Genomic DNA, 27,161 nt, shown 5'->3' with positions numbered 1-27,161 from the left:
AAAAAATTGTCAAACCCTTCCTTATACACACAGTCCTTTGGCTATTTTCCCCCTCCCTCTGGATCACACCATTGACCTATTCACACAATGCTCCGGCACTCTGCCATCATCCTCCTGGATCACACTGCTGCCTTTTATAGACACAATGCTCCAGCTCTTTGCCCTCCTCCCCCTGGATCATACTGCTGCCTTATACACATAATGCTCTGGCCCTCTGCCCCCCCCCCCCCCCTCACTCTGTATCACACTGCTATCTTACACAGACTCCTCATTGGATCTCACCACCTTATCCAGCCATGTGCTCAAGCTCCATGCTCCCTCCTATAGTCTATAATCGGCACTGCCATTGGAAGTCCCCTCCCTCACCTCCCGCCCTCTATATTATTTCTGGTGCCTTCCTCTCAGTTCACAGGAGCTGGAGCTACAAGGGAGCAGGGGCGGACTGACAACTCATGGGGCCCCCGGGCAATAGAAGATTATGGGGCCCCTGGGCTTACAGATGGCCACCAATGCCAGGAGGAAGTGCAGAGGCAGCTAAAATCTCTGGATTTTCACATCAAAAGCATATCGGTTTCGGACATATCAGGGACAAATGTAAAAAAAAAAAAAGATTTTTACATACTGTCCCTGGTTTTACTGAGCCTAGCATCCCTGATGGGGCCCACTAGTGGCATGGGGCCCTCAGGCAGTGCCCGAGTGACTCAATGGTCAGTCCGCCCCTGCAAGGGAGGCATTGGATATCAATGCGAGCTGCCATTGAGAACACTGGAAACTTTGGTCAGTATACTTCTGCCAGAATGCTTGCTGCAGAACACCTGGGGACCACCAAAATGTGATGGTCCACGGACCACTGGTGGGCTCTAGTCTGAGTTTTTGTTACTATACATAATTGAAATGGTGCCACCTGCTAGATAGTAGACATTGACTTTTATCAGTTAAAACGCCTTGCAAGATTCTAGAAGTGCACATATACTGTTGTAATAACACAATGCTGTGAAGGTGGGGAGAGCAGATACTGTACTTTTTTGCGGTTATAGTATTACCAATGGTAAATTGAGTGAAAGGAGTAAGATATGACTGGCTCATCCCACTGTGACACCAATCCCTCCCACAACATTCCATTTGTATGATATCACATTATTAGTAGGGGATAAACTTTAAATCCTCTCATTAGTGGGGTAGTAATACGGTAGGTTGTGCTTAATCTCACCTCTGGAATAAAAAAGGCTGTGCGTACCTTCTGTACCACCTTGTCCGAGATCGGTCACTCCGCACACAATGTCATTTCCTCGTATTGTCCGCCAACATGTCCTCGTAATTGATTGTCTATGATGATTGTATTGAAATGGCCTCTCACAACTGATTGTTTTCTTTCTTTCCAGAAATGTATCGATATCCTTATAGAAAAGGAGTACCTGGAGCGCGTGGATGGAGAAAAGGACACATACAGTTATCTGGCTTGAATAAGAAAAAAAGAGAAAATTTTATACTTATTATTTAGAAATTGCCTGATTGGATAAATGTCATTTGTGTGACACTCAGCAGATAGTGAAAGTGGTATGATGGAAAGAATGGTGACACAGAGGAACTTCATAGGAGCTGAATTGCTGCCACTTGGTCCGACTCTTTTTACCAACCCAGAAACAGGACTCCCAAATGCCAGCCTGGGGACTGCCACCATTTCAAGCATGTAAATATGGATATATGGACACCTAAGCCCTTTTAATTTAGGAACTGAGGGGAGCCTGTACCCAAACTGATGTTTGCATGCTACCACCTCCCTCCTTTTAAATCAGTCCAATTTTGCTGTACAGGCACCAGATGTCAATGAAGCTAGTTCTAATTATATTGGCAGCACAATGACCTAGAGTATGGAATGGACCTAATGTAATCTGCTATGAAATCCCATTTGTATAGTGTGTTTCATTTTTTTAATGTGTGAAAATAAAACCGAAAAAAAGAGAATTCAAACATTTCTGTACGAGTTGTGTTCAGATGTTAACCCCTCTGAAATGCGATCACAAGCTAAGATCGTCATACAGAGACCATATTTTGGTAAGGAAATTTAAAATGCTTATTACATTGTCTTAGAATGGCAGATGTGCAAGTCTTACCCGTGTGGCATATCAATGAATGGGTGGAGATGCAGTACCGTATATTGGCAAATGTTTGTGGACATCTGCCCATCGCATTTGTATGAGCTTTTGGACATTTCCAAACTATGGGCATTAATATGGAATTTGCCTCGTCTTTGCAGCTATAACGGCTTCCACTCTCCTGGAAGGCTTTTTACAGTGGGGAAAAATAATTATTTGATCCCTGCAGATTTTGTAAGTTTGCCCTCTTACAAAGAAATGAAGGGTCTATGATTTTTATCATAGGTGTATTTTAACCACTTGCCATCCCGGCTATTGTAAATTGAAGTCCACAAGGTGGCTCTATAATGCCGGGAGGCCGTCTTATGGCGTCCTCCGGCCACTGGGTCACTCAGGTGCCGATGGGCGTGCCTGGGGGCCGCGATGGTCGCCAGGTACCCGGGAACGGCAGTTGGAGCCAGGGACGAGGATCTCTGTGTGAAAAAACACAGAGATCTACTTCCTGTCAGGGAGAGGAGCCCGATGGTGTGTCCCTTGTACATAGGGACACAGATCGGTCACCTCCCCCAGTCAATCACCTAGCAGGGCACATATTTAACCCCTTCCTCGCCCCCTAGTGTTAACCCCTTCCCTGCCAGTCACATTTATACTGTAATCCGTGCGTAGTTATAGCTCTGTTCGCTGTATAAATGTGAATGGTCCCAAAAATGTATCAAGTGTCCGATCTGTCCGCTGTAATATCGCAGTCCTGACAAAAATCCTCCATTACTTGTAAAAAAAAAATGTTTTCGAAATTCTATCCCCTATTTTGTAGGCGCTATAACTTTTGCGCAAACCGATCACTATACGCTTATTGTGATTTTTATTTATTTTTTTACCAAAAATATGTAGAATACATATCGGCCTAAACTGAGAAAAATATATATATATTTTTTTATTGGGATATTTATTATAGCAAAAAAAGAATATATAGTTTTTTTTTAAAAATTGTCAGTCTTTTTGTTTATAGCGCAAAAAAAAAAAAAAACGCTTAGATCAAATACCACCAAAAGAAAGCTCTATTTGTGGGGAAAAAAGGACGTAAATTTTGTTTGGGAGCCACGTCGCACGACTGCGCAATTGTCATTCAAAGTGTGACAGTGCTGAAAATTCGCCTGGGAAGGAAGGGGGTAAATGTGCCCAGTAAGCAAGTGGTTAAACGATAGAGACAGAATATCAACCAAAAAACAAAATAGAAATGTTATAAATGGAGTCGCAGTGAAGTGAGTAAAATAAGTATTTGATCCCCAAGCAAAACATGACTTGGAGAAATCCTACAGATCCTTAAAGTGGAGGTTCACCCTCAAAAAAATTTCTGACATCACACGGAGTCGCGCCATCCTACCGACAGAATGCCGGTGTTTTTTTTTTTTTTTTCTCAGCACATACCTCGTTATCACGATTTTCACCTCACGGAAATCCTGCGGGACTGGGCGTTCCCAAGCGCTGCCTGTGATTGACAGGCTTCCGAACGGCGCATACTGCGCGTTACAGGTTGCCGAAAAAACCCAAACGTCGGTGCAGCTCTATATGGCGCCTGCGCACCGACGTTCGGGTTCTATCGGCAACCTGTGACGCGCAGTATGCGCCGTTCGGAAGCCTGTCAATCACAGGCAGCGCTTGGAAACGCCCAGTCCCGCGGGATTGCCGTGTGGTGAAAATCGTGATAACGAGGTATGTGCTGAGAAAAAAAAAAACACCGGCATTCTGTCGGTAGGATGGCGCGACTCCGTGTGATGTCAGAAATTTTTTTAAAGGGTGAACCTCCACTTTAAGGTTTCTTGGCTGTCACTTGGCAACTCCAACGTTTCTGCTCCCTCCATACATTTTCTATAGGATTAAGGTCTGGTGACAGGCTAGGCCACTCCATGACCTTAATGTGCTTCTTCTTGAGACACTCCTTTGTTGCCTTGGCAGTATTTTTTGGGTCATCCTGTTATCCTGGAAGACCTATCTTCAGTGTTCTAGAGGGAAGAAGGTTCTCATCTAAGATTTTACAATACGTGGCCCCGTCCTATGCCCCTCAATGCAGCCTGTACCTGTAGCAGAGAAACGGCCCCAAAGCATCATGTTTCCACATCCGTGCTTGACTGTAGGGATGGTGTTCTCGGGGTCATAGTCGACATTTATTTTTCTTCAAACACTACGAGTCGAGGTAATGCCAAAAAGCTCAATTTTGGTCTCATCTGACTACAGTACTTTCTACTAATCCTTCTCATTTTAGATGTTCATTGGCAAACTTCAGACGCACATGGGCCTTCTTGAGAAGGGGGACCTTGCGGGATCCATTTACGGCGTATTGTGTAACCAATGGTTTTTGGTGACTGTGGTTCCCAACTGCCTTGAGATCATTCACAACCTCCTCCCGTGTAGTTCTGGGCTGATCCCTCGCTATTCTCGTTATCATCCTTACCCCATGAGGCAGAATCTGGCATGAAGCTCCAGACCGAGGGTGATCGATGGCTATTTTGTGTTTCTTCCATTTGGGAATAATCGCTTCAACAGTTGTCTCCTTACCAAGCTCGTTGCTGATGGTCTTGTAGCCCATTCCGGCCTTGTGCAGATCTACACCCTTGTCCCTGACGTCCTTTGACGGCTCCTTGGTCTTGCCCATGATGGTGAGGTTTGAATGGAAGAAAGATTCTGTGGACAGGTGTCTTTTATACACATGATTTCTCGATAGGAGCACCTTCTTAAATTGACAGGACTAATCTGTGTACCACATGTACATGAGCACATACCGTAACCAGTCTGTGGGAGCCAGGATTATTGGTAGGGGATCAAATACTTATTTTACTCACTGAACTGCAACTCAATTTATAACATTTGCATCGTGTTTTTTTTCTGGATTATAGACCCTTCATTTCTTTGCAAGTGGGCACATTTACAAAATCTGCAGGGGATCAAATAATTTCCCCACTACATAAGATGTTGGGGCATGTCTGTGGGATTTGTACCCATTCGGTCAGTAGAACATTTGTGAGGTCAGGTGCTGATGTTGGACAAGGAGACCTGGCTCAGATTTTGCATTCAATGATGTCGAGGCTTTGTGCAGGGCACTCGAGTTCTTTCACACCAAACTTGTCAAATGATCTTCATGAAGTTGGCATTGTGCACAGGGGCAGAGTTCTCCTGGAACAGAAAAGTATCTTCCCCAAACTGTTGCCACAAACTTTACAGGGAGTGCAGAATTATTAGGCAAGTTGTATTTTTGAGGATTCATTTTATTATTGAACAACAACCATGTTCTCAATGAACCCAAAAAACTCATTAATATCAAAGCTGAATATTTTTGGAAGTAGTTTTTAGTTTGTTTTTAGTTTTAGCTATTTTAGGGGGATATCTGTGTGTGCAGGTGACTGCATATCTGTGTGTGCAGGTGATTACTGTGCATAATTATTAGGCAACTTAACAAAAAAATATATATACCCATTTCAATTATTTATTTTTACCAGTGAAACCAATATAACATCTCAACATTCACAAATATACATTTCTGACATTCAAAAACAAATCAGTGACCAATATAGCCACCTTTCTTTGCATGGACACTCAAAAGCCTGCCATCCATGGATTCTGTCAGTGATTTTGATCTGTTCACCATCAACATTGCGTGCAGCAGCAACCACAGCCTCCCAGACACTGTTCAGAGAGGTGTACTGTTTTCCCTCCTTGTAAATCCCACATTTGATGATGGACCACAGGTTCTCAATGGGGTTCAGATCAGGTGAACAAGGAGGCCATGTCATTAGTTTTTCTTCTTTTATACCCTTTCTTGCCAGCCACGCTGTGGAGTACTTGGACGCGTGTGATGGAGCATTGTCCTGCATGAAAATCATGTTTTTCTTGAAGGATGCAGACTTCTTCCTGTACCACTGCTTGAAGAAGGTGTCTTCCAGAAACTGGCAGTAGGACTGGGAGTTGAGCTTGACTCCATCCTCAACCCGAAAAGGCCCCACAAGCTCATCTTTGATGATACCAGCCCAAACCAGTACTCCACCTCCACCTTGCTGGCGTCTGAGTCGGACTGGAGCTCTCTGCCCTTTACCAATCCAGCCACGGGCCCATCCATCTGGCCCATCAAGACTCACTCTCATTTCATCAGTCCATAAAACCTTAGAAAAATCATTCTTGAGATATTTCTTGGCCCAGTCTTGACGTTTCAGCTTGTGTGTCTTGTTCAGTGGTCGTCGTCTTTCAGCCTTTCTTACTTTGGCCATGTCTCTGAGTATTGCACACCTTGTGCTTTTGGGCACTCCAGTGATGTTGCAGCTCTGAAATATGGCCAAACTGGTGGCAAGTGGCATCTTTGCAGCTGCACGCTTGACTTTTCTCAGTTCATGGGCAGTTATTTTGCGCCTTGGTTTTTCCTCACGCTTCTTGCGACCCTGTTGACTATTTTTAATGAAACGCTTGATTGTTCGATGATCACGCTTCAGAAGCTTTGCAATTTTAAGAGTGCTGCATCCCTCTGCAAGATATCTCACTATTTTTGACTTTTCAGAGCCTGTCAAGTCCTTCTTTTGACCCATTTTGCCAAAGGAAAGGAAGTTGCCTAATAATTATGCACACCTGATATAGGGTGTTGATGTCATTAGACCACACACCTTCTCATTACAGAGATGCACATCCCCTAATATGCTTAATTGGTAGTAGGCTTTCGAGCCTATACAGCTTGGAGTAAGACAACATGCATAAAGAGGATGATGTGGTCAAAATACTCATTTGCCTAATAATTCTGCACTCCCTGTAGACACACAATTGTCGAAGATCTTTTGTGTGCTGTAGCAATAACGGCAATTTTTTTTTCCGAAGCTTAACCACTTCCATACCAGGCACTTGCGCACCTTCCCGCCCAAGCCAATTTTCAGCTTTCAGCACTGTCGCACTTTGAATGGCAATTACGCGGTCATGCTACACTGTAGCCAAACAAAATTGGCGTCCTTTTTTCCCCACAAATAGAGCTTTCTTTTGGTGGTATTTGATCACCTCTGCGATATTTTTATTTTTTTTGCGCAACAACTAAAAAGAGACTGAAAATTTTGAAAAAAAATAAGTTTTTATTTTTTTCTGTAAATTTTTTTGTAAATAAGTACGTTTTCTCTTTCAATTACGGGCACTGATATGGCGGCACTGATGGGCACCGATGAGATGGCACTGATGGACATCGATGAGGTAGTACTGATGGGCACTGATTGGCGTCACCGATGGGCACTCATAGGCGGCACTTATGGGTGGCACTGTTGGGTACTTATGGGTTGCACTGATGGACACTGTGGGGTGGCACTGATGGACACTGGTGGCACTGGTGGACACTGTGGGGTGGCACTGGTGGACACTGTGGGGCGGCACTGATGTATCCATGTTGCCAGTCAGTGCCCATTTGTGGGCACTGGCATTTTTTTTCTTTTTTCACTGACTTTTTTTTTTTTTTGCCCTTCCCTGGTGGTCCAGTGTGGCGATCCGAGGGGGGGCTGCGCTGATAAACAATCGGCGCGAACCCCCCCTGTCAAGAGAGCCGCCGAACCCCCCCCCCCCTTGTCAGGAGAGCCGCCATTCGGCTCTCCTCTACTCGCGTCTGTCAGACGCAAGTGAGGAAGAGCCATCAACGGCTCTTCCTGTTTACATCGTGATCAGCCGGGATTGGACACGGCTGATCCCGTGGTAAAGAGCCTCCGCCGGAGGCTCTTTACCGAGATCGGTGATGCAGGGTGTCAGACTGACACCCTGCATCACCGATCGGCGCGCACGGCATTAAATCCTGCAGGACGTCCATAGACGTCCTGTCAGGATTTCAGAACCACTTCCCGGACGTAAATCTCCTATTGACCGGGCGGGAAGTGGTTAAAGTGCTTGTAAGCCTCAGAAATGAAATATGACCCAAACCTATCCCTCTATAGTGTGTGCGTGTCTCAATCCAGGGCACTAACTGCCATCTATGGCTGCTGCTTCGTTCCTCTATCAGAATATCTTCTAACAAGTGTTCCTGACACCAAGAGGGGGCTCCAGCTGATTGACTTTCCCGTGTGCTGTGTGGAGGAGGCATGTGTCTTTCCTCCAATCGGCTTTTAAAACTCTCCTCACGGATGTATTGTCGGCTCTCCACCCCCTGCTTTTCAGAGCTGAGAGATCCTGCACTTTGAATGGATGTAGGGGAAAGACTGCTGTAGATAAAGAGATGCAACTTATGTAGGGAGATTTGTTTAATCTCTGGGTATCGCTTGAGGCCAGTCACTTCACTGGGTGTATGTAAGAGTTTACAACCGCTTTTTAATATTTGGGAGGGCTGTCCACAACTATTTTGCCTTGTAGTGTATTTATTATGTTTGTGATATGTGATCAGGCTGTTGGAAGTCCCAATGCTGCTTTTCAGTGTAATGGTGCCACCTCCTGGATGTTTTTGAAACAACAAATGGCGATCTCTTTCCTTTTTTTTTTTTTTTTGCTTTCAGATTTTTACATTGCAGCACAAGACTGGCATTGCTTAAAGACGTATCCTCAGAAGAAGCTTGTTGACCCCACACACCCCCAACCAAGGAGTTTAGTGCACATTGCACCTAGTTTCATTAAAGTCAAGAGTTTTCAAATAAAAATAACTTTTTTTTTTTTATTGCGGCCTGTAGCCCAAATATGGGCATTGGGTGTATTTGCACCTCTTTCTGAAGCCTAAATGTGGGCGTTTCAGGCTGAACTGAGCCTCGACCCCCTCTTCATTCTGTAGCCCCGTGCCTCCTAATCTTTTTGGTTCCCTGTTTTGTAATAACAAGAAAGAAATACAGAGCCTCATATGACAAGTGCTCCAAATGTCCCACAAATATCCATTCACAACAAATGCCTTCAATTTCTCTTGATGCCTCCACTGCATATTAAAGCAATCCCTTCAATCACAGCTTTATAAGCCAACATCTAAATGACCATGTTTCCTGCAGTACACGCCACCATTAATCGTAGTATCTTCTGTTGAGGACAAGAGATGTGACTGAAGGGATTGTACTGTAGTATACAGTGAGTGGAGGTACACTGCCTGTAACTACCCCTCTTCTCCATGCTCGGCTGCCGTCTCCTTTGTCCAGTGTTGTTGGATAGCAGTGGCGAGAGGGGGAAGAGCACTGGATCCTCTGCGCAGATTAGCAAGCTTCTCATGTGCGGGCGATACTACTTTAATTTATGCCAAGTCTGCATGTGTACCAAGATGAAGTCGGATGGGTTGTATCTTGAAGGGCATGATTTTGGCATATTTTATATTGACCCTCAAAGTAAATATCTAAGTAGTACCCTAGCTGATCTTCTGAAAACGCTTGTGTTATAGGAGTGCGTTATACTAATGCAATGGTTTCACAGACTTGACACCATTTTGCGGATCATGTTACTGTATATACTTGAGTTTAAGCCGACCCGAATATAAGCCGAGGCATCTAATTTTACTACAAAAAAATGGAAAAACGTATTGACTTGAGTATAAGCCTAGGGCAGTGATGGCGAACCTTGGCACCCCAGATGTTTTGGAACTACATTTCCCATGATCCTCATGGACTCTGCAGAGTAGCTGAGCATCATGGTAAATGTAGTTCCAAAACATCTGGGGTGCCAAGGTTCGCCGTCACTGGCCTAGGGTGTCCATCTGCATGCCTCACTGTGTCCATGACTAGACTTGCGTTTAACATGGGAGTATATAGAAGGGGTGCCTGGCTTTGAAAAATTGGTGCTCCCCGGATGCAGGTCCCCCAGACAGCAAACTTTGCACATGTATATGTACATGTGTGCCAAGTTTGGGGTCCAGGGGATCTACGGCCGCTTGGTACCGGGTTCCCAAAATCCGGGAGATCAGGCGCAAAAAGGTGACTCGAGTATAAGCCGAGGGGGGCATTTTCAGCACACAAAAAAATGCTGAACAACTCTTATACTCGCGTATATACAGTATTCAGAATTTCAAACCTGCATACTTGTTACAGTGAAACTACCCTTGAGCACCACAAACCAAAAACATTATTTTATTAATTTTTAATATCTAAAGCAAACTCCCCCATCCATCCATGCCTATGCTTTATTTTGTTGAGAAATCACTTTCTCAGAAACGACCCCCTAGCATTTCTGGCCGTGGCCAAGTTAAGCAAGGGCAAATATTCACGTAGCATTTACTTCCTGGAATCCATCTGCCCTTAGTTCAAGCTTGCAAGCAGCAGAGGGTGTGCTTGGCTTAGAAAGCCTTTACTGAAGACTCCTGGGATGTATGACATCATTTGCCTAGGCATGGAAACCAGGAAGTAACTGAAAACATTGCAAAAAAAAAAAAACATTTTAAAGCAAGTAAATATAATCATATTTTACTATCCCTTTACTAGTGCTAGCAGCGTAAGTTTGAAAAATAGCCAATGTTGATTGGGAGAGTAAAGTTCCACTTTTAAGTATCACTGTTTCAAAGTAGTGAAGTTAGAGAATTATGCAGGACAGCAAAGCAACTATTTTTTCAGAGGTAAAGGTCAGCCGCGGCAGCCTCTTTCTCCTAGAACAGGTTTCCTTCAAAGGCCAATGCACACGATCGGATATTCTGACAATTGTGTGATGGAAGGGTTTTGTCGGATAATCCGACTGTCTGTATGCGCCACCGGACAGACTGAACGGCTAGCTTTTGTCAAAGGGTCATGGCCAAAAAAGGTCTGCCAGCTAATGGATGAGTGCTGACCGGTGTGTTCTGGTGGGGAGGGGGGCTGTCTTCCTGTCAGAACAAAATGGCACAGCAAGGGAGATCGCTATACTAACATTGCATACTTGGTTATATGCAAATGACTGTTCCTGTAAAAGTCCAGCTTTGTCCTAATCATCTGGTTTGCTGAGCCACCCTGTAGGACTTTATTGTAAGTTGTAACTATAAGGAAGTTTAAGAGAAAGCAGGGGAGGAGCCAAGTTCAACTTTTTTTTTTTTAACAGCTGATATTTTGTCAGATGCAGATTTCGTTGCTTATGTATTTTCACCTGCTCAGTTTAAATTGCCAGTCTGCGTTAATTGGAATCTGTTGCCTGTAAAAAGCCCTTGGGTTTGCCACCGCTAACTAACTCAGGTGATATATTTTTGTTACGTCTGGATTAATGTTGGTGTGATATTATAAATACACAATGAGACCTGCTATGTTGAGCAAAACTGTAGCATCCGGGGCATTGTGGAGATGGCTAATATCTATGGTGTTCATAGGCAGCTGTCTGGGGGGGAAATATTTGCAATGGTGTAGTTGTAGCCAATGTATCAGCTATTCAATTTCCTGGATCTTCTATCTGTTCACTGACAAGTGAATTTGCATTGTCACCCTGGTGATTGTCCAGGCAGATGACGCAGGAAGCTGCTGACCTAATCCCAGACCAAAAAAAAAGTTTTTCTAGCTATACAGAGGGTGCAGAGAAAATTTTTGGATTTTCAGTAATAGGAAAATTGTAAAATCTGATTTATGCAGTGCTTGATGTGTACCGCTTTTATATTTAAGGAACACAATTTGTGAAGGCTGTCCTTTAAAAGTAAATTTGTGAAACTATTTTATGTTTTTGTGTCCATCAAGGGGCATAGGAATTCAAATGCAGTTGGGTTATATTGCCATCTACAGGATGTTTGGACACTGGCAGGGCTTGTTCACTCCGGAACATGGTGTGTTCAAATTGCATTGGGTGTGCAATCTGCTGAGCATGTCAATACAATCCTAACACCCAGATTGCATGGCACTGCAGTACCATGCACAGTGCATTTTTGAAATGTAGTGATAAACTACGGTACTCTTAATGCAGTTCAAATGAATGGGCTGAAAATGGCATTACACTGAGTTGCACAGGAACATGGTCCTGAACCATCTTGCAAAGAGAAAACTTGTAAGCCAGCCCCTATATAAGCCTTCCTCCCACCCAGCATGTCTCTAAGGCAGGCCCTACACAGTGAACTGCCCCCCGGATTCCAGTATAGAAAAATTCTGTCTCAGTGTCGCTTATGCCTCGTTTCCACTGAGCGGATCGGTTCGGTACGCTTTTTTGGGTGTTTCCATTATGAAAGCATGCCATAAAAGCGAACCGTCCTGGACCATTCTGGGTCCTGCTTCAGATGTGGGGCCATAGAGAATGGAACGGTTCCATTAGGGCGGACCTACAAATACATCTCACTGATTGGTGGACGTGCTAGGCTTTTTTTCTAAACCTTGCATGGTCCCGGATGGTCCGATTTGCAGTGGAAATGCTCTGCAGAATAGACCGGTCCCATTCTAACTGCTCCATTCTTTCTGACCCGAACCGATCCGTGCAGTGGAAACAAGGCATTAGATTGCATGTTATTTCTAATGATTTCCTGAAAAATGTTAGTCGTCAGCAGTCTTGAAATTGACCTGGACCAAAAGTACACATAAAAGGAGTCACTGAAGTTTTTTTTTTTTTTTTTTTTTTAATACTCCTTGTACACACTATGTTGGCAAACGGCAAAAAAATAATAATAAAATAAAAAAAAAGGACAGAACTTCTACCCTTAGGCTTTCTTCACATCTAAGCAAGTTGCTTTTTGTTGGTGTTTTTTTGCTTTACAATTACTGTATGTAGCCAACTGCCACGTCCTTACCGAATGAGTCATCAGCTGTCATGTTTTAAAAAAAGAAAAAGAAAAAAGCATTGGCTGGCTAAAACAAATTCAAGAAAGAAAAAAAGATGGCGTGGAGTTGTCGCCCCTCCCCCCCATATCAGACCCTTACGTTTGGTATGAATTTTTGAGCAGAACAATAAAATGCCTCATCTTACTCTGCAATGCTGTAAAAAAAAAAAAGCGATCCTCCTCCAACGCTAGCTCCCACGTCTTACATCACCCAATATTAATATAAGAAATGTATCTGGAAACACTGCCCCTTGTGCCATCACCACCCAGGGCTTGATGAGTCTGTGACATCACAAGGGCGTGGGGTCTCCAGATGACTTCACCTGATGGCCACTAACTACCCCCACTCATTTGGAGTTATATGAGGAATGTCAGACTTTGGAGCGGACAGAACAGCGGGAGCCAGCATCAGGAGTTTTTTTTTTTTTTTCAAACAGTTTGGGGTTGGTAGCGGAGTAAGAGGACATTTTTAATAAAGGACTTGTCAAACAGTATTTTGTCTCACTACACTACTTTTTTTTTGGGGTAAACGGGTAAGAGTACAATGTACCCCATACTCATTTACATAGGGGGGCAGGATCTGAAGATCCCCCCATTGTTAAGGGGGCTTCCATATTCTGACAAGTCCCCTGCCCACAGATCCCCCCCACAACCACAGCCCAAGGTTGTGGGGAAGAGGCAGTTGCCCTTATGGGAACACCCTCACCCCCCCCCCCCCCAACCACATGGTGAGGGTATTGGTATGGTTCAAAGGGGAAGGGATGTGTTCGCTTACTAGGCTGCGCATTTGGATAAAGGCCTGGTATGGATTTTGGGGGACCCCATGCCGCTTTTTAAAGCATTTTTTTGGCATAGGGATTCCCCTCAAACCCCATACCAGACCAAAGGCAAGACTCGTCTGTTGTCAAGGACATAGCAACCAGCTATATACAATGAATCTAAAGCAAAAAAAAATAAAAAATCGCAGGGAAAAAAACAGTACTTGCGTGTCGGATGCAGGTCCATTGAAGTATATTACATGCAAAATTCTGCAAAAAAAAAAGTCCCTGACCCTTTCCAAAAAGGCACAGGCACGAAAGCGCATTGATGTGAATGTGTTCCATAGAAACCCATTTTAAAAATAAATGTCCTGCGTTTCTGCAAAAAGCATGAGAGGGGGGTAGGGAGGATGCATTGGTGCCTTAAACCGTTTTGCCTGGAGTTCTGAATTAACCACCAGAAGATTTTACCCCCCTTCATGACCAGGGAATTTTTTTGGCCAATTCAGCACTGAGCTACTTTTGTGGTTAAACAAAAGTCTTTATTGGAATATCAATCTGGGTACAATCGACATGCATGTGCAAATATCAAGGTCCCGCAACCACCTATCTCATATCTTGTTATGTTTAGCTGGACACCCTCTATTGATATAAATGCATTTTTTGTATGGCATGGTCGTATTGATTTCCATTTCCTGGCTGAAAATAACGTCTCTTGTAGGAATATTTTAGTGCGTTTGTCTAAGACGTCGGGGAAAATCCCCAGAAGGCACTATTTTGGGTCCAGGGCTAAGGGGGAACCCATGTTGTCATGTAAAAAAAAGTCACCACCTGAGCCTAAAAACCATGAATCTTGGGGCAAGCCCACAAAAGGTGAAAAAACTTGCCCATTTCCACTCCACACCCTGGGCACAGGTAGATTGATTTCTCTTGTACCTGGCCACTCTAAGAAGGGTAAGATACGCCCTATGTGTAATGTAAATCTGGGTCAACCTGTCTGGGGGATACCTCCCTACACGTCTCCAACGCCTCCTCCCACTCCTCGTTCTTAAGTGGACCCACCTCCCTGTCCCATCGGGGTTTCAAATCGTATGCCATTTTGCTGGACATAGGTGTGGACAACGGAGTAAAAAAAAAAGAGATCAGACCCTTTGGATCCGTGCTCCTGACTATGGCCATAATTAGGGGTAGGCTGCGGGAGTGACTGCTGGAACTGCGCCTGACGTATCTGGAGGAAGCGAAAGAACATGTGATTCTGGAGCGAGATCTCATCCCTGAGTGCATTAAAGGTCTTGAGAACCCCGTCAGACAACAGATGGTGCAAGTAATATATACCCGGAGAGCTCCAGATCTCTGGGTTCTGGATGCGTCTAAATTCTAATAGGCGCTTGTTATACCACAAAGGCGTGTAGTCATTGTGAGCTGGGATTCCCTGTTTAGAGAAAGCTAGACCCCATATGCGTCTCCAATGATACAGAAGGGACTTTGTGTCGCCCTCCAAACCTGCACTGCCTGTCCCCAGCACTATTGCGTACAGTGGTTCGCTGTGCCCACCTTGGACATAATGGAAGTCTAAAACGTTCGCTGTCAGCTTTGTCAATATGAAACAACTGGGAAAGCTGAGTCGCTATGTAACAATGGTTGAAGTCTGGCAAAGCCCCCCATGTGTCGAGTTTTTGAGTGACTGGCAAGAAAGTTTGTGCCCATTGTTTCCCCATACGAATGGTTTAAGAAGGGCTTCCAGGGCCTTGAAGTATTTTAAAGGAAGATAGATTGGGGAGTGCCAGAGGACATAAAGGACCTTGGGCAAGAGAATAATTTTTACAAGATTAACTCGACCCCAGATCCCCAACGGTAAACGGCTCTACGCACAGAGTTTAGTCTTAATTAAGGAAAAGAGGGGTTCAATGTTTAGGGCTATGTAGTCTGCAGGGGTTCTAGATATGCATACCCCCAGATATTTTATGGCCTCAGCTCTTTGTAGTGGCAAGTTGGCTTGGGACTCTGAAGGGGGGAAGCTATCGAGTGATAAGATCTGGGACTTACTCCAATTAATCTTTAGGCCAGAGAAGTGCCCAAACTGCTCAATTGTTTGAAGGGCTCGACGTAGGGAGGGACCCGAGTAGCGTGTCATCCGCATAGACACATTGTTTCCGTCAGGGACCCCAGACTCGTTCCCCTGATCTCTGGATCTGCTCAAATAGCCATGGCTAAGGGTTCCGCAGCCAAGTATTGTGCCTCTACTGAGGTCAAACACTGATGAGGGACAACCGTTCGCCACCACCTTGGCAGTCGGCACTTGATAAAGTAGTCAAGTCCATCTAATAAAATTTGGACCAAATCCATAGCACTCCAAGCATCTCCACTCCACTGAGTCGAGCGCTTTGCGGTGTCGATCGTCGCCACTACTCGCGTCCCCACCGTATCATGCATCGCCTGTATATTAATGAACAGTTTTCGGAGGTTGGAAGAGGTGTTGCGGTCAGGCATGAAGCCAGCCTGGTCTGGATGTATGAGTGAAAGTATAACTTGATAGAGGGAGAGGATCTTAGCCAGAATTTTGACATCCACTTGCAACAGTGATATGGGGCGATAGGACTCTGGGTATCCTGGATCTTTTCCAGGTTTAGGTATGAAAACTAGAGTGGCTTCTCGCATGGACTGCGGCAGTGTCGCACTCTTAAATAGGTCATTGTAAAGGGCAAGTAATTTGGGGGTGAGTACCTCACTGAAATGGGAGTAAAACGCTAATAAGCAGCCCATTCGAGCCGGGGGATTTAGATCTGGCGAAACTCGCCTTCGTTATTGCATCTGTGGTGAGGGGTGCCTCAAGGAGGGAAACCTGTTCTTCCATTAGTTGTGGAAAAGAGACATTGTCTAAAGAGAGGGTCATAGGTTGACTGTCAGCAGGGGTTGCGGATTTATAAAGGTCTGAGAATTTTTTTTTTTTTTTAATTTAGAGGTTACCGTAGGCGGGTCCATGATCTGGTCTCCCCCTGAACCGTGCAGAGTAATGACCACTGGGGGTCTGTCATCACTGTGAACCAGGTACGCCAGCAGTTTACCAGCCTTTTCTCCATGTTCAAACATCTTTTGCGGAAGTTTTTGTCTAGCTCTTTTAAATTGTAATTGATTCACCACTGTAGTCTGAAGCTTGAGAGAGTTTGCATTGGACAAGGAGGGGTCAGTTACATAGGCCCGCTCCGTTGCAGACAGCTCCGTCACCGCCCTTTCAAACACCCCCACTGAGTCTGTCTTCATTTTGTTGCTGTAGGAGATCAAGTGTGCACGGGCATGGAGCTTGAAGGAGTCCCAGACCGCTGAAGGGGTTGCAGAGTGATCATTATCTGCAAAGAATTTCCTCCACTCCTCTGTGAGCTCATCTCCCTCCAGTAATAATGAGAGCCAGAACGGGTTTAGGCGCCACGCCCGTGGCGGCCTATCAAGGAGAACACTCAAGGTGACCCAGTAAGGGCTATGGTCTGACAGTAGTCTGGGGACAAAGGATGTGTCTAACAGTCTGGGCGTGAGACCCTGAGAAATGAGAATGAAGTCAATTCTAGACATTGATCTATAGGTGGAAGAGAAGCAGGAATAAGCCTTGGCAAGGGGGTTCCTATATTGCCAGTTGTCAATAAGATGGAAGGAGTAAATCAGTTCATAGAACCTAGTGTCCCTAGCAGGGCTTGCTGTCAACTGGGAAGTGTGTAGTTTGTCCAAAGTGGTGTTTAGTACGGTATTAAAGTCCCCTAACCACTCCGCCTGTGTAGTGGGGTATTTTGCCATAAATGATAAGCCTTCCAGGATTATGGAGACACTAAAAGGAGGTGGGACATAAAATGCTAGGATAAGGAGTGGTTCTCCATACACTTTCGCAGATAGAAACGCATACCTGCCTTGTGAGTCGGTAGAGATCTTGCCTAGTTCAAATTGAACCGACTTGGCATGAGTCAAATGGTACGCTCATGTAGAGCTGCGGTGGCTCAACGCGATTGGCACTGCGCTGACAAGCCACTCACCTCTGCAGCTAGGGATTCGGATCCCGGTCTCGGCTACATGTGAATTGAGTTTGGTGGTCTCAGCCCGGCTCCCGGTGGGTGTGCTATGCGAGGTAAGCCTGCGCTTAGTACGCCCACCCCCCTCCCACAAAAACCACCACACTTACACGCACTCGAAATTGGGTTAACATCACGCACTTTGACCACGCGGTCTCTAAAAAGAGAGGCGAAGGACTAACGGGGCTGGTTGAGCGGGCTAATCCTCTCACTCCCTTATAGGGAGTCCCTCTGCCCCGTTGGGCTTCAAAGCGGAGCATGTAGGGCGGGCTGTGTGGGAGGACCCCCTCACACACCTGCCATTGCCACCCGGGGCATGGAGAAAGGTGGCAGATTGCCTCTGGGGGAGGCCTGCCTACTCCCAACTCCTGCAGTCCGGCTCCTCTCTCGAGTACACAAACAAAATACACTTAAAAAAAAAAAAAAAAAATGGTACGCTCATCCGGCCCAAGGACGCTTCAGAGCCATCTGCAACCTCCCCTCCACATGAGTCTCTACCAACTCCATCACATCCACCCTTTGTTTTTTTCAAGAAGGTGAAAGCAGCTGTGCATTTGATTTTGTCACACAGCCCTCTCACATTCCATGTGAGGAATTTTAGGGACGCCATGTTATAGGGGTTTTAGAACAACCTTCCCACAATATATTGGTGATGAACCATGGAGCGTAGATCCTCAGCAATAAGAAATGTAGCCCACCAGTTAAGTACCAACATGACACAAAACAATTCTGTATAACCAGTATTTGACTTATAGTATACATCAGGGATATGCAATTAGCGGACCTCCAGCTGTTGCAAAACTACAAGTCCCATCATGCCTCTGGGTGTCATGCTTGTGGCTGTCAGAGTCTTGCTATGCCTCATGGGACTTGTAGTTCTGCAACAGCTGGAGGTCCGCTAATTGCATATCCCTGGTATACACCATTGCATCCATTAACATTAATTCCCCCCTCCCTTCCAAACTGATGCAGGCATCATCCCAAAACCAAATATGTGCTGCCATCCCGGAAGAACTAGAGAAGGTAACCTGTAACATGAGGAGGGAAATAAACCATAAGCCAGCAGAGTCCCTGCCCACCCACAACCCCGCTGGACACTATCACAGAACCAGAAGAACACATTAGGTAGAATACCAAGTCCCAGGGTGTGTGCATGCGCGCCTATGGACGTAACCCCTCTATGTCCCTGATGAGCTTGCCTATGGTTCCAGGATACACAGGGGGAAAAGTCTCACTGCACTGTACATTAAATCTGTAGGACTGCTGGTGTCCCAAGGCTCCCGCTACCCTTGTAGCTCAGGATATAAAATGAGCCTCCCTTAGGGCTCAAGGAGTATGACTAGAAGTACAGTCAAACAGTGTTCCACAAGACCAGGTGTGCTTCTGCAGGCCGGTTAAACTGGCATAGTGTGGCAACAGAGCAGTAGGCCCAGATAAAGTCCACAACGAAGAAAACCCCCAACATGTGGTAGTATGGGCAAAAGTCCCTAAAGGAACAACAGTTCGTTTGGCCACGCCATTCTGCAAAGCTGGGTTGGTATGCAGTCTGTGCAAAAGAGAGCGTCAAATACCATACTCACAGTTCCCCGGGCCCGCCGGGCGCTCTAGCCAGGAGATTGCGTCTTCAGGGTTTTCAAAGCAGGACACTTTCCCATCGTGTTCCACTCTGAGCCGGGCGGGAAAGAGCATGCCATTATTGTAGTTATGGACACGCAACCTACGACGGCGCTGGATCTCAGCTGAATAATCTGGAAACAAGGCAATTTTGACATTTCCAAAGGCAATGTTCCCCTTCATCCTCGACATTCTGAGGGCCGCATCTCGGTCCTTATAGTTGAGCATTTTCGCTATGAATGTGCGCGAAGGAGCTCACTGCGGCGGTGGCCTGGCCGGCATGCAGTGGGCCCTCTCCACCGCCAGCATGGGGGAGAAGGCCTCTCACCCATATGAAGTGATAAGGAGTTGTTCAAGGAACGTTGTGGGATCCTTGCCCTCCGCTCCCTCTAGAAGGCCGATCAATCGCAGGTTGCACCTCCGCAGCCTGTTCTCCATCTCATCCTGCTTGGAGAACAGCTGCTGAATCTGCTGCTGCATGCGGTCAGCAATGGTGGGAGGGCGTCCTCTACATCGTTCAGGCGGGTCTCCGCGGTCGTCACTCGGTCTCGGAGGTTATGCAAGTCCTGCCTAAAGAGGGAGGTGTCCACCTTAACCTCCCCAATCTGCGTGGCCAGAGAGGTGCGGCAGAGTGTTATTGCCTCCAGAAGCTTGGCTGTGTCACCCGCCGGTCTCTCCTCACCTTCCTTTACCGCGCCGCCAAGTCTTGGTGACGGTATTGTGCCAGCTTCGCCGCAGTGGATTTCTGCGATGGGCGGCGACATGGTGCCCGGGGCTCCTGGACAGGTAAGCAGGGGAACGAGATATGGTCTGTGGAGGACAGGATGCGTCGGATTACAGGATCAATGGCCGGAGCTCCCTGAAAAGGGGCCTACTCCATGTACCGTCAGGCCACGCCCCCAAACCAACTAGCACTGAGCTACTTTTAAATGGTAATGCAACACAATACGCAAATTAAATTTATATAATTTGGTTTTCTTTTGGTGGGATTTAATATAGCAAAAAAAAATAAAAAATCCAGTAGAAATTAAAAACAAACAAACAAACCCCACAACAAAGTTTAAGAAAAAGTAACGTACCAGTACGCAGCTGACGCCAATTCGCACTATAGTTATTGTCAGCGGGTCGGTAAGTGGTAAAGAAGTTCTAGCACAAGGCTCTCAAGTCACTTCAAGCAGGAGAATTCACCCTGTACAAAATAAAGTGACTTGGATACAGCGATTCTTTTTTATTTCAATTGGGAGCTTTTGCATTATAATGTGAAAGGAGGGCTGCTTGTACAATTGCTCTTAAACCTTAACATTTCAAACAGCCAATCAGTATATAAATTCAATAAATTCAGGCGCACAGAAGATAAAGAAGTTCAAGTATATTTTATTTGAGGTGGGAGATGTACCACAATACATTATTGCCAAAAGTTCATCAGTACAAAATGTTTTGCAGCTGGCAAAAAAAGCATAATGGATCTTCTTTTGATTTCACTATAAATTACTTGTACAGTACTCAGTAAATTCAGAACTTCAACTCATTTTTTTCTTGTAGCTAAAATTGAGCCAGTATTAGAAATTCCTGAAGAAGGTAAGGCATGGGTTGTAAGAGGAGGTAGCTGGTGAATCAAGGGATTTCCATTTCTCTCTCAATACCCACATATTTCAGAGCATCAGCTTGACTATATCTGAAACAAAAACAAAAAGACAAAAATTCAATTTGCAATTCTAAGAAAAACAGACATGCCAAAACTCTGAGACAAGAATGCAACAAATATCAAGGTAACTCTAGAATTCCCAACACACAACTCTGTGCAGTAAACAGGAAGATTTCTTAGACCTACCGGCCTGCATCCTGGATGTCTCACTAAAGAGTCTGAAGTTTCAGCAAGGAAACCTTTCTTCTTCAGGTATATACTAGTCACAGTAAGAACAAAATGCAATAACTAGAATAATCCATTATTTACAACCACAATCTTAAGGTTCTTCCTTCAGGGGTTCATAAATACTACACCCAGGGGTTAAAAAATTCATGGGCACAGTATGCTTTTTTCCCCCCTCTACATAGCACCACAATGTGCATAAACCATGTCTGTAGTGTCTGGGGATTAGGATAGTCATGGGAGACCAACAGCCCTCTCAAGTACACCAGTTTTGGATGTTAAGCTGTTCGCAAGCCAAGTTTAGACCATGCCATCAGTCAGGGGTGTACCCATGCATTGTAAGAGTTAAGAAAAGGTAATGATTTGCATTTGTCAAGCTCTGGATTAGAGTAAACCTAAAGCTTTCCCTGCATGGGCAAACCACAGACTCACTTTAAATATTAGCAAGAGGCAAGTGAGTCAATCAATTATCACTGGTTGATGGGTTTTGCGTTGGCATAAAGCCCCTTTCACAATGAGGATCGCTCCGCTAAACCCTGAGCAGGTGGATTACAATCGGTGTACACTCTGCTGATGCAGAGTAGACACAGCCTGCTGTCCTCTATGGGGTTTTCGGATAGAAACGGACCATCTGTCCATTTCCAACTGACTGCCATGCGATCCGAATCTGTTTTAGCCGACGGGAATGGATCAGATGTCAGCGGGTGTCAACTGACACATGTTCATTGACATCCGCTGCTCCATATAGAGCAATGCGTGGTCTGATCGGGTCCACCTGTCAGTTTTTCCCATAGACCCAATTGGTCTGTCAGTGTGAATGGGACCTAAAAAGAGTACAGTGTTCCAATTACAATAGTTCCAACGTGTCTGAAGTTACAAGACTGCTTATTTATTTTCTTGAAAAAAAGGTAACAGTTTTAACCATTCTCTAAATGCCATACATACCTATAGTCAAAGAACAGTTCTTCACCTGTCTGGATTGCTCTTTTTGCAAAAATTCCTATTCTGTGGTCACCGTTCACCATCATTACTGAAACAGAAAAAAAAGATCTTCAATCAGGTAAACCACTCGCATTTGTCAGCACACATTTCTTTGCTTCTACAATGTACCCGAGTTAAAGTGTCACTATACCCACATCATAAAATCCTCATCTTGGTTTCCCCCTCCTGTCCATGTCCCCACTGCAGTTAAGGATTTTGCAGAGCAGTGTTGGCACATAGTGCACATGCTCAGTTTTCAGTGTATTTCCTACCGTGAGCATTTCCTTCCTATCACATCTGAACAGAACATGTCACTAGAGAGTCACATGTGGGTGTATACACAGTGGTAAAGGTCAGCCCACTCCCACCCTCCTCCATGTCCACCAACCAGCTAAACACAATGGGGGATGAGGGATTGCATCTTGATTGAGGGAGGCTTCACCTCCCTGTTATTCCAAGACACAGGCTGGAGGGTGGGGCACAGCTAGTGACTGGCAGAAATCCACCTACACCAGGTTATTGCCAAAAAATAATAAAACATTTTACAATGTAAAGGGAGACAGTAAAGTTACATTACAAGAGGGTTAGGAGAGCCCTGCTCATGAGAGCTTAAAATCTAATAGGTGTACTTCTACAACTACAAACAAACTGCAGAACATCAATACGTATTATTAGGATCATTTAAGTTTTGTTTTGTAAAAACTTTGATTTTTTTTTTGGAATGGCTTAGGCCCCTTTCACACGGTTGGACTGTTCAGGTCCACCTGTCAGTTTTGTCGGCGGACCTGAACGGCCACTCCATGCAATCCTATGGAGCATTGGATGCCAGCGGAGACATGTCCGCTGACATCCGACCCGCCAAAATCAGACGGATGGCGATACGTCCCCATCTGTCCACGGCGGGGCGGGGCGGATCGGATGAGATCTGATGAAAACAGACATGCTGTTCATTTTCATCAGATCTCTCCATGGGAGAAAGCCGCGCTGCACAAGCCCCTCCCCACTCAGTGAGCAGAGACAGACTTGTCATCCGCCGGCTCAGCGGAGAGATCTCCCGCTGAGCTGGCGGATTCCGTTGCAACGGAGTCCGTTTAGCGTGAAAGAGGCCTTAGACTTTTGCAACTTTACTTTTTTTTCTTAGCCCCTTCTGTCCCAGAAAAGTGTTGTGAAAACAATAGGAATTCCACTCTTGGACAGGTCTCATCTAAATAGGTGCTCCCAATGGAAGATTTACCCTTGCTTTTTGTTCTGGTCACAACTATAAAATGTAAGGAGTTCCCACAACTTTTTCCTGATGACCATTATCACTGAGAATCAAACAGAGGGTAAATCTAGCTAACAGGACCCAGGTAGTAATAAAACTTGAGGGGTTCTACCCCTCCCTGTTCCATATAAAACAAATGTTTTGGCCATACATATACTTTAAGTTTGACACATTTATGACTATAAAAGAATAAACAATTTCCATGTAATGCTGCGGACAATTTGCTTGTATATGGATTTGGGGGAAAACAGAGGAGCCACACTGTCCTGTCTGACCCTGGTATAGGAAACACATCTTAGCATTGTGCACATAACAGACCCTTCAAGACCAACATACTTCACCACATACCTTTTGCATAGCAGTTTGGATTCACAGAATGATTTGCAAAGCGAATTTTGTTTCCTTTGCGCGTTGCATCAACTACAAAATCTAAAAGGGGAATAAAAATGAAGATTGCACAGGAACATTACTGACATTTCTACATACAGAACACGAAAACATAAAACAGAAGTTGCTTTGTGACCCACTGGCCAATTTACTACAACATCTCCAAGAGGTTTGCTGAGGCCAAGAGATGGATGTGAGAAGCTTCATTTCTAGACAATTACAGCACAACAGTATACTGCATTTGGTGAAGATGCTGTGCCGACTCCAGTCACCTCCACCTGAGCAAATTTCAAGTTATCCACATCCCCTCTCTCAAATGTTACCACCTATGAACCAGAATCATTTTTACAATACTGCCATGGACCTGTTTATTCAGTAATAACTTTTTCATTGCCCAAAGTGGTTGGAAACCCCTCCATACACCCAGTGAAATAGCTGACCTCAGGTGATACACAGAGATGAAAGAAATCCACCTACATATCTGCAGTCTTCTCTTCTCTACAAGTACACACTAAAAACGGCTATGCTTTGTTCATATTTCATGTCAGAGGTTTACAACCACTTTAAGATAAAGTAATACATATAGTGTTTGTTTGTTTTTGGGCGAAACAAGGATTTTTTTGTGATGTCTTGAAAATGCACCATTTTTGATCAGTGTTAGGGCCCTTTCACACGGGGCGGATCAGTAATGATCGGCCTCTGTGTGTCCGTAAGCTCAGCGGGGATCGCTCCGTATATCCCCGATGAGCCGGCGGCTGACAGGGTGGATCTTTGCGGAGGCGGGCGATTACGGGTGTCAGCGGATGTTTATCCGCTGACACTCGCAATCACATAGGGACCAATGTATGTCCCTTTTTTATCCGCAAACGGGTGGATAAAAAAGCGGACATATGGTCCACACGTCTGAAAGGGCCCTTATCTTAAAAACTACGGCAGATTACAAGTATACATTTTATTCTGTAAATTGTTCAGTTTAAAAACGACACCAAGGCCCTTTTCACACGTACGGATCCCGTGAGGATCCGTACCTTTCTCATCCGCTTGCTCAGCGAGCCGACAGATGACAGGGAGGTGACGGGACCGCCCTGCCAGACCTCCACTCTCCTCTCTGGGGGGGGAATCGGATGAACACAGACCGGTTGCCCGTGTTCACCCCGATCTGCAAAATCGTACCATAGCGGGACCGATGAGATTCGGTGTCAGTGGATGTTCATCCGCTGGCACCCGCTATCCCATAGGGATACATGTATGTCCGTATTTCATCCGAAAACGGATGGATGAAATACGGACATACGGTCCGCACGTGGGAAAGGGGCCTTTGATTCTGGTACAAAGCATTGCAGAGTTAGATACAAATGTTTTAAATGTGTAAATATAGGTTAAATGTGTAAAAATTAACAAAAAAATGTATATTATGCTTAATAAAATAAAACAAACCCCAAAAAATTGCAGAGAAATAACTGAACCGCGACGGAAAATAGAGAGGTACAGTTGTGCTCAAAAATTTATGATTTCTTGGCCATTTTTCAGAGAATATGAATAACACAAAATGTTTTCTTTCAACCATGTTTAGCGTTTGGCTGAAGCCATTTATTATCAATCATTTACTCTTTTTAAATCATAATGGCAATGGAAACTACCCAAATGGCCCTGATCAAAAGTTTACATACCCCAGTTCTTAATACCGTGTATTGCCCCCTTTAACATCAATGATAGCTTGAAGTCTTTTGTGGTATTTGTGGATGAGACTCTTTATCTTCTCAGATGGTAAAGCTGCCCATTCCTCTTAGCAAAAATCTTCCAGTTCCTGTAAATTCTTGGTCTGTCTTGCATGAACTGCACGTTTGAGATCTCCCCAGAGTGTCTCAATGATATTGAAGTAAGGAGATTGAGAAGGCCACTCCAGAACCTTCACTTTATTCTGCTGTAGCCAATGACAGGGCGACTTGGCCTTGTGTTTGGGAGCATTGTCATGTTGGAATGTCCAAGTACGTCCCATGCGCAGCTTCCTGGATGATGAATGCAAATGTTCTTCCAGCATTTTTTGATAACATACTGAATTCATCTTACAATCAATTTTGACCAAATTTCCTGTGCCTTTGTAGCTCACACCCCCCCAAAACATCAGCGATCCACCTCCGTGTTTCACAGTAGGAATGGTGTACCTTTCATCATAGGCCTTGTTGACTGCTCTCCAAATGTAGGGTTTATGGTTGTGGCCAAAAAGCGAAATGTTGGTCTCATCACTCCAAATGACTTTGTGCCAGAAGGTTTGAGGTTTGTCTCTGTGCTGTTTGGTGTATTGTGGGATACTTTGTGGCATTTGCGAAGTAATGACTTTCTTCTGGTGACTCTACCATGCTGCCCATCTTTCTTCAAGTGTCTCCTTATTGTGCATCTTGAAACAGCCACACCACGTTTTCAAAGTCCTGTATTTCACCTAAAGTTATTTGTGGGTTTTTCTCTGCACCACAAAAAAAATTCTGGCAGTTGTAGCTGAAATTTTAGTTGGTCTACCTGATCGTGGTTTGGTTTCAACAGAACCCCTAATTTTCCACTTCTTGATTGGAGACTGCTGATTCAACACTGCATTCTCAATTCCTTGGATGTCTTTTTATATCCCTTTCCTGTTTTATACAGTTCAACTACCTTTTCCCACAGATCATTGGACAATTCATTTGCTTTCCCCATGACTCAGAATCCAGAAACGTCAGTGCAGCACTGGATGAAAGATGCAAGGGTCTGTCAGGAGTCCAGAAACTCATTGACCTTTTATACACACACTAATTACAAGCAAACATATCACAGGTGAGGATGGTTACCTTTAATATCCATTCAAACCCCTTTGTGTCAACCAGAATCATTTTTACAATACTGCAATGGACCCGTTTATTCAGGCCAAAATCACCAGGGTATGTAAACTTTTGATCAGGGTCATTTGGGTAGTTTCTGTTGTGATTATAATTTAAAAAGAGTAAACACAGTTGATTGATAATAAATGGCTTCAGCCAAACACTAACCATGAGTGAACATTCTGCCAGGGTATGTAAACATAAACAAAACTGTAATAAGGGCCGATTAGAGTAAATAAAAAGGTTATTAGGGGCTAAAGCAGTGGAACTTCTTATTTTTTATAAAAAGTGTTGCCTGGTTGCTGATCGAAGTTAATTCTTTTGATCTGCAGATGAATAATCAGAAGAGATCTAAAAGTAATAATGTTACTTTGTATCTTTCTATATTGCATAAACACTGATTCAAACTTTTTTTTTTTTTAACCAGCACAGCAACTCCAGCTTTGATTAATCAGAGCCGAGAATTGCTGTATAGTGGGAGAGACTCCTTGGCAGCAGGGCAGGAAGACTGAATGTGCTACACACTTCCTGTGTGTTATGATGATGTTTTTTTGGACGTCTGTAGCATGTCTAAAGACTTTAACTAGTTAAAAGGAAAGTGCAAGTCACACTTCTTTCTAAAGAAGAATTGAC

The 27,161-nt window shown here is 44.6% G+C and overlaps 2 protein-coding genes across 5 annotated transcripts in view; one reads left to right on the top strand and one right to left on the bottom strand.

Moving 5' to 3' along the window:
* The window catches only part of CUL1 (cullin 1), a 145,562-nt gene extending 143,591 nt beyond the window's left edge, over positions 1-1,971 (top strand). For all 3 annotated transcript variants that reach the window (XM_040353154.1, XM_040353155.1, XM_040353153.1), the window contains exon 22: positions 1,383-1,971. In XM_040353154.1, the coding sequence (XP_040209088.1) occupies positions 1,383-1,463 (81 nt within the window). In that variant the 3' untranslated portion in view covers positions 1,464-1,971. The remainder of the gene's footprint in view (positions 1-1,382) is intronic.
* Positions 1,972-20,528: 18,557 nt separating this feature from the next.
* The window catches only part of EZH2 (enhancer of zeste 2 polycomb repressive complex 2 subunit), a 67,459-nt gene continuing 60,826 nt past the window's right edge, over positions 20,529-27,161 (bottom strand). For both annotated transcript variants that reach the window (XM_040353151.1, XM_040353152.1), the window contains 3 exons: positions 23,638-23,718; positions 21,990-22,074; positions 20,529-20,849 (listed from right to left, as the gene is read on the bottom strand). In XM_040353151.1, the coding sequence (XP_040209085.1) occupies positions 20,789-20,849; positions 21,990-22,074; positions 23,638-23,718 (227 nt within the window). In that variant the 3' untranslated portion in view covers positions 20,529-20,788. The remainder of the gene's footprint in view (positions 20,850-21,989; positions 22,075-23,637; positions 23,719-27,161) is intronic.

The sequence above is a fragment of the Rana temporaria genome, chromosome 5 (genome assembly GCF_905171775.1).
Source record: "Rana temporaria chromosome 5, aRanTem1.1, whole genome shotgun sequence".
In the NCBI taxonomy this organism is placed as follows: domain Eukaryota; kingdom Metazoa; phylum Chordata; class Amphibia; order Anura; family Ranidae; genus Rana; species Rana temporaria.
The sequence above is the reverse complement of the archived record's forward strand: the minus strand, read 5'-3'. Positions and strand labels throughout refer to the sequence as shown.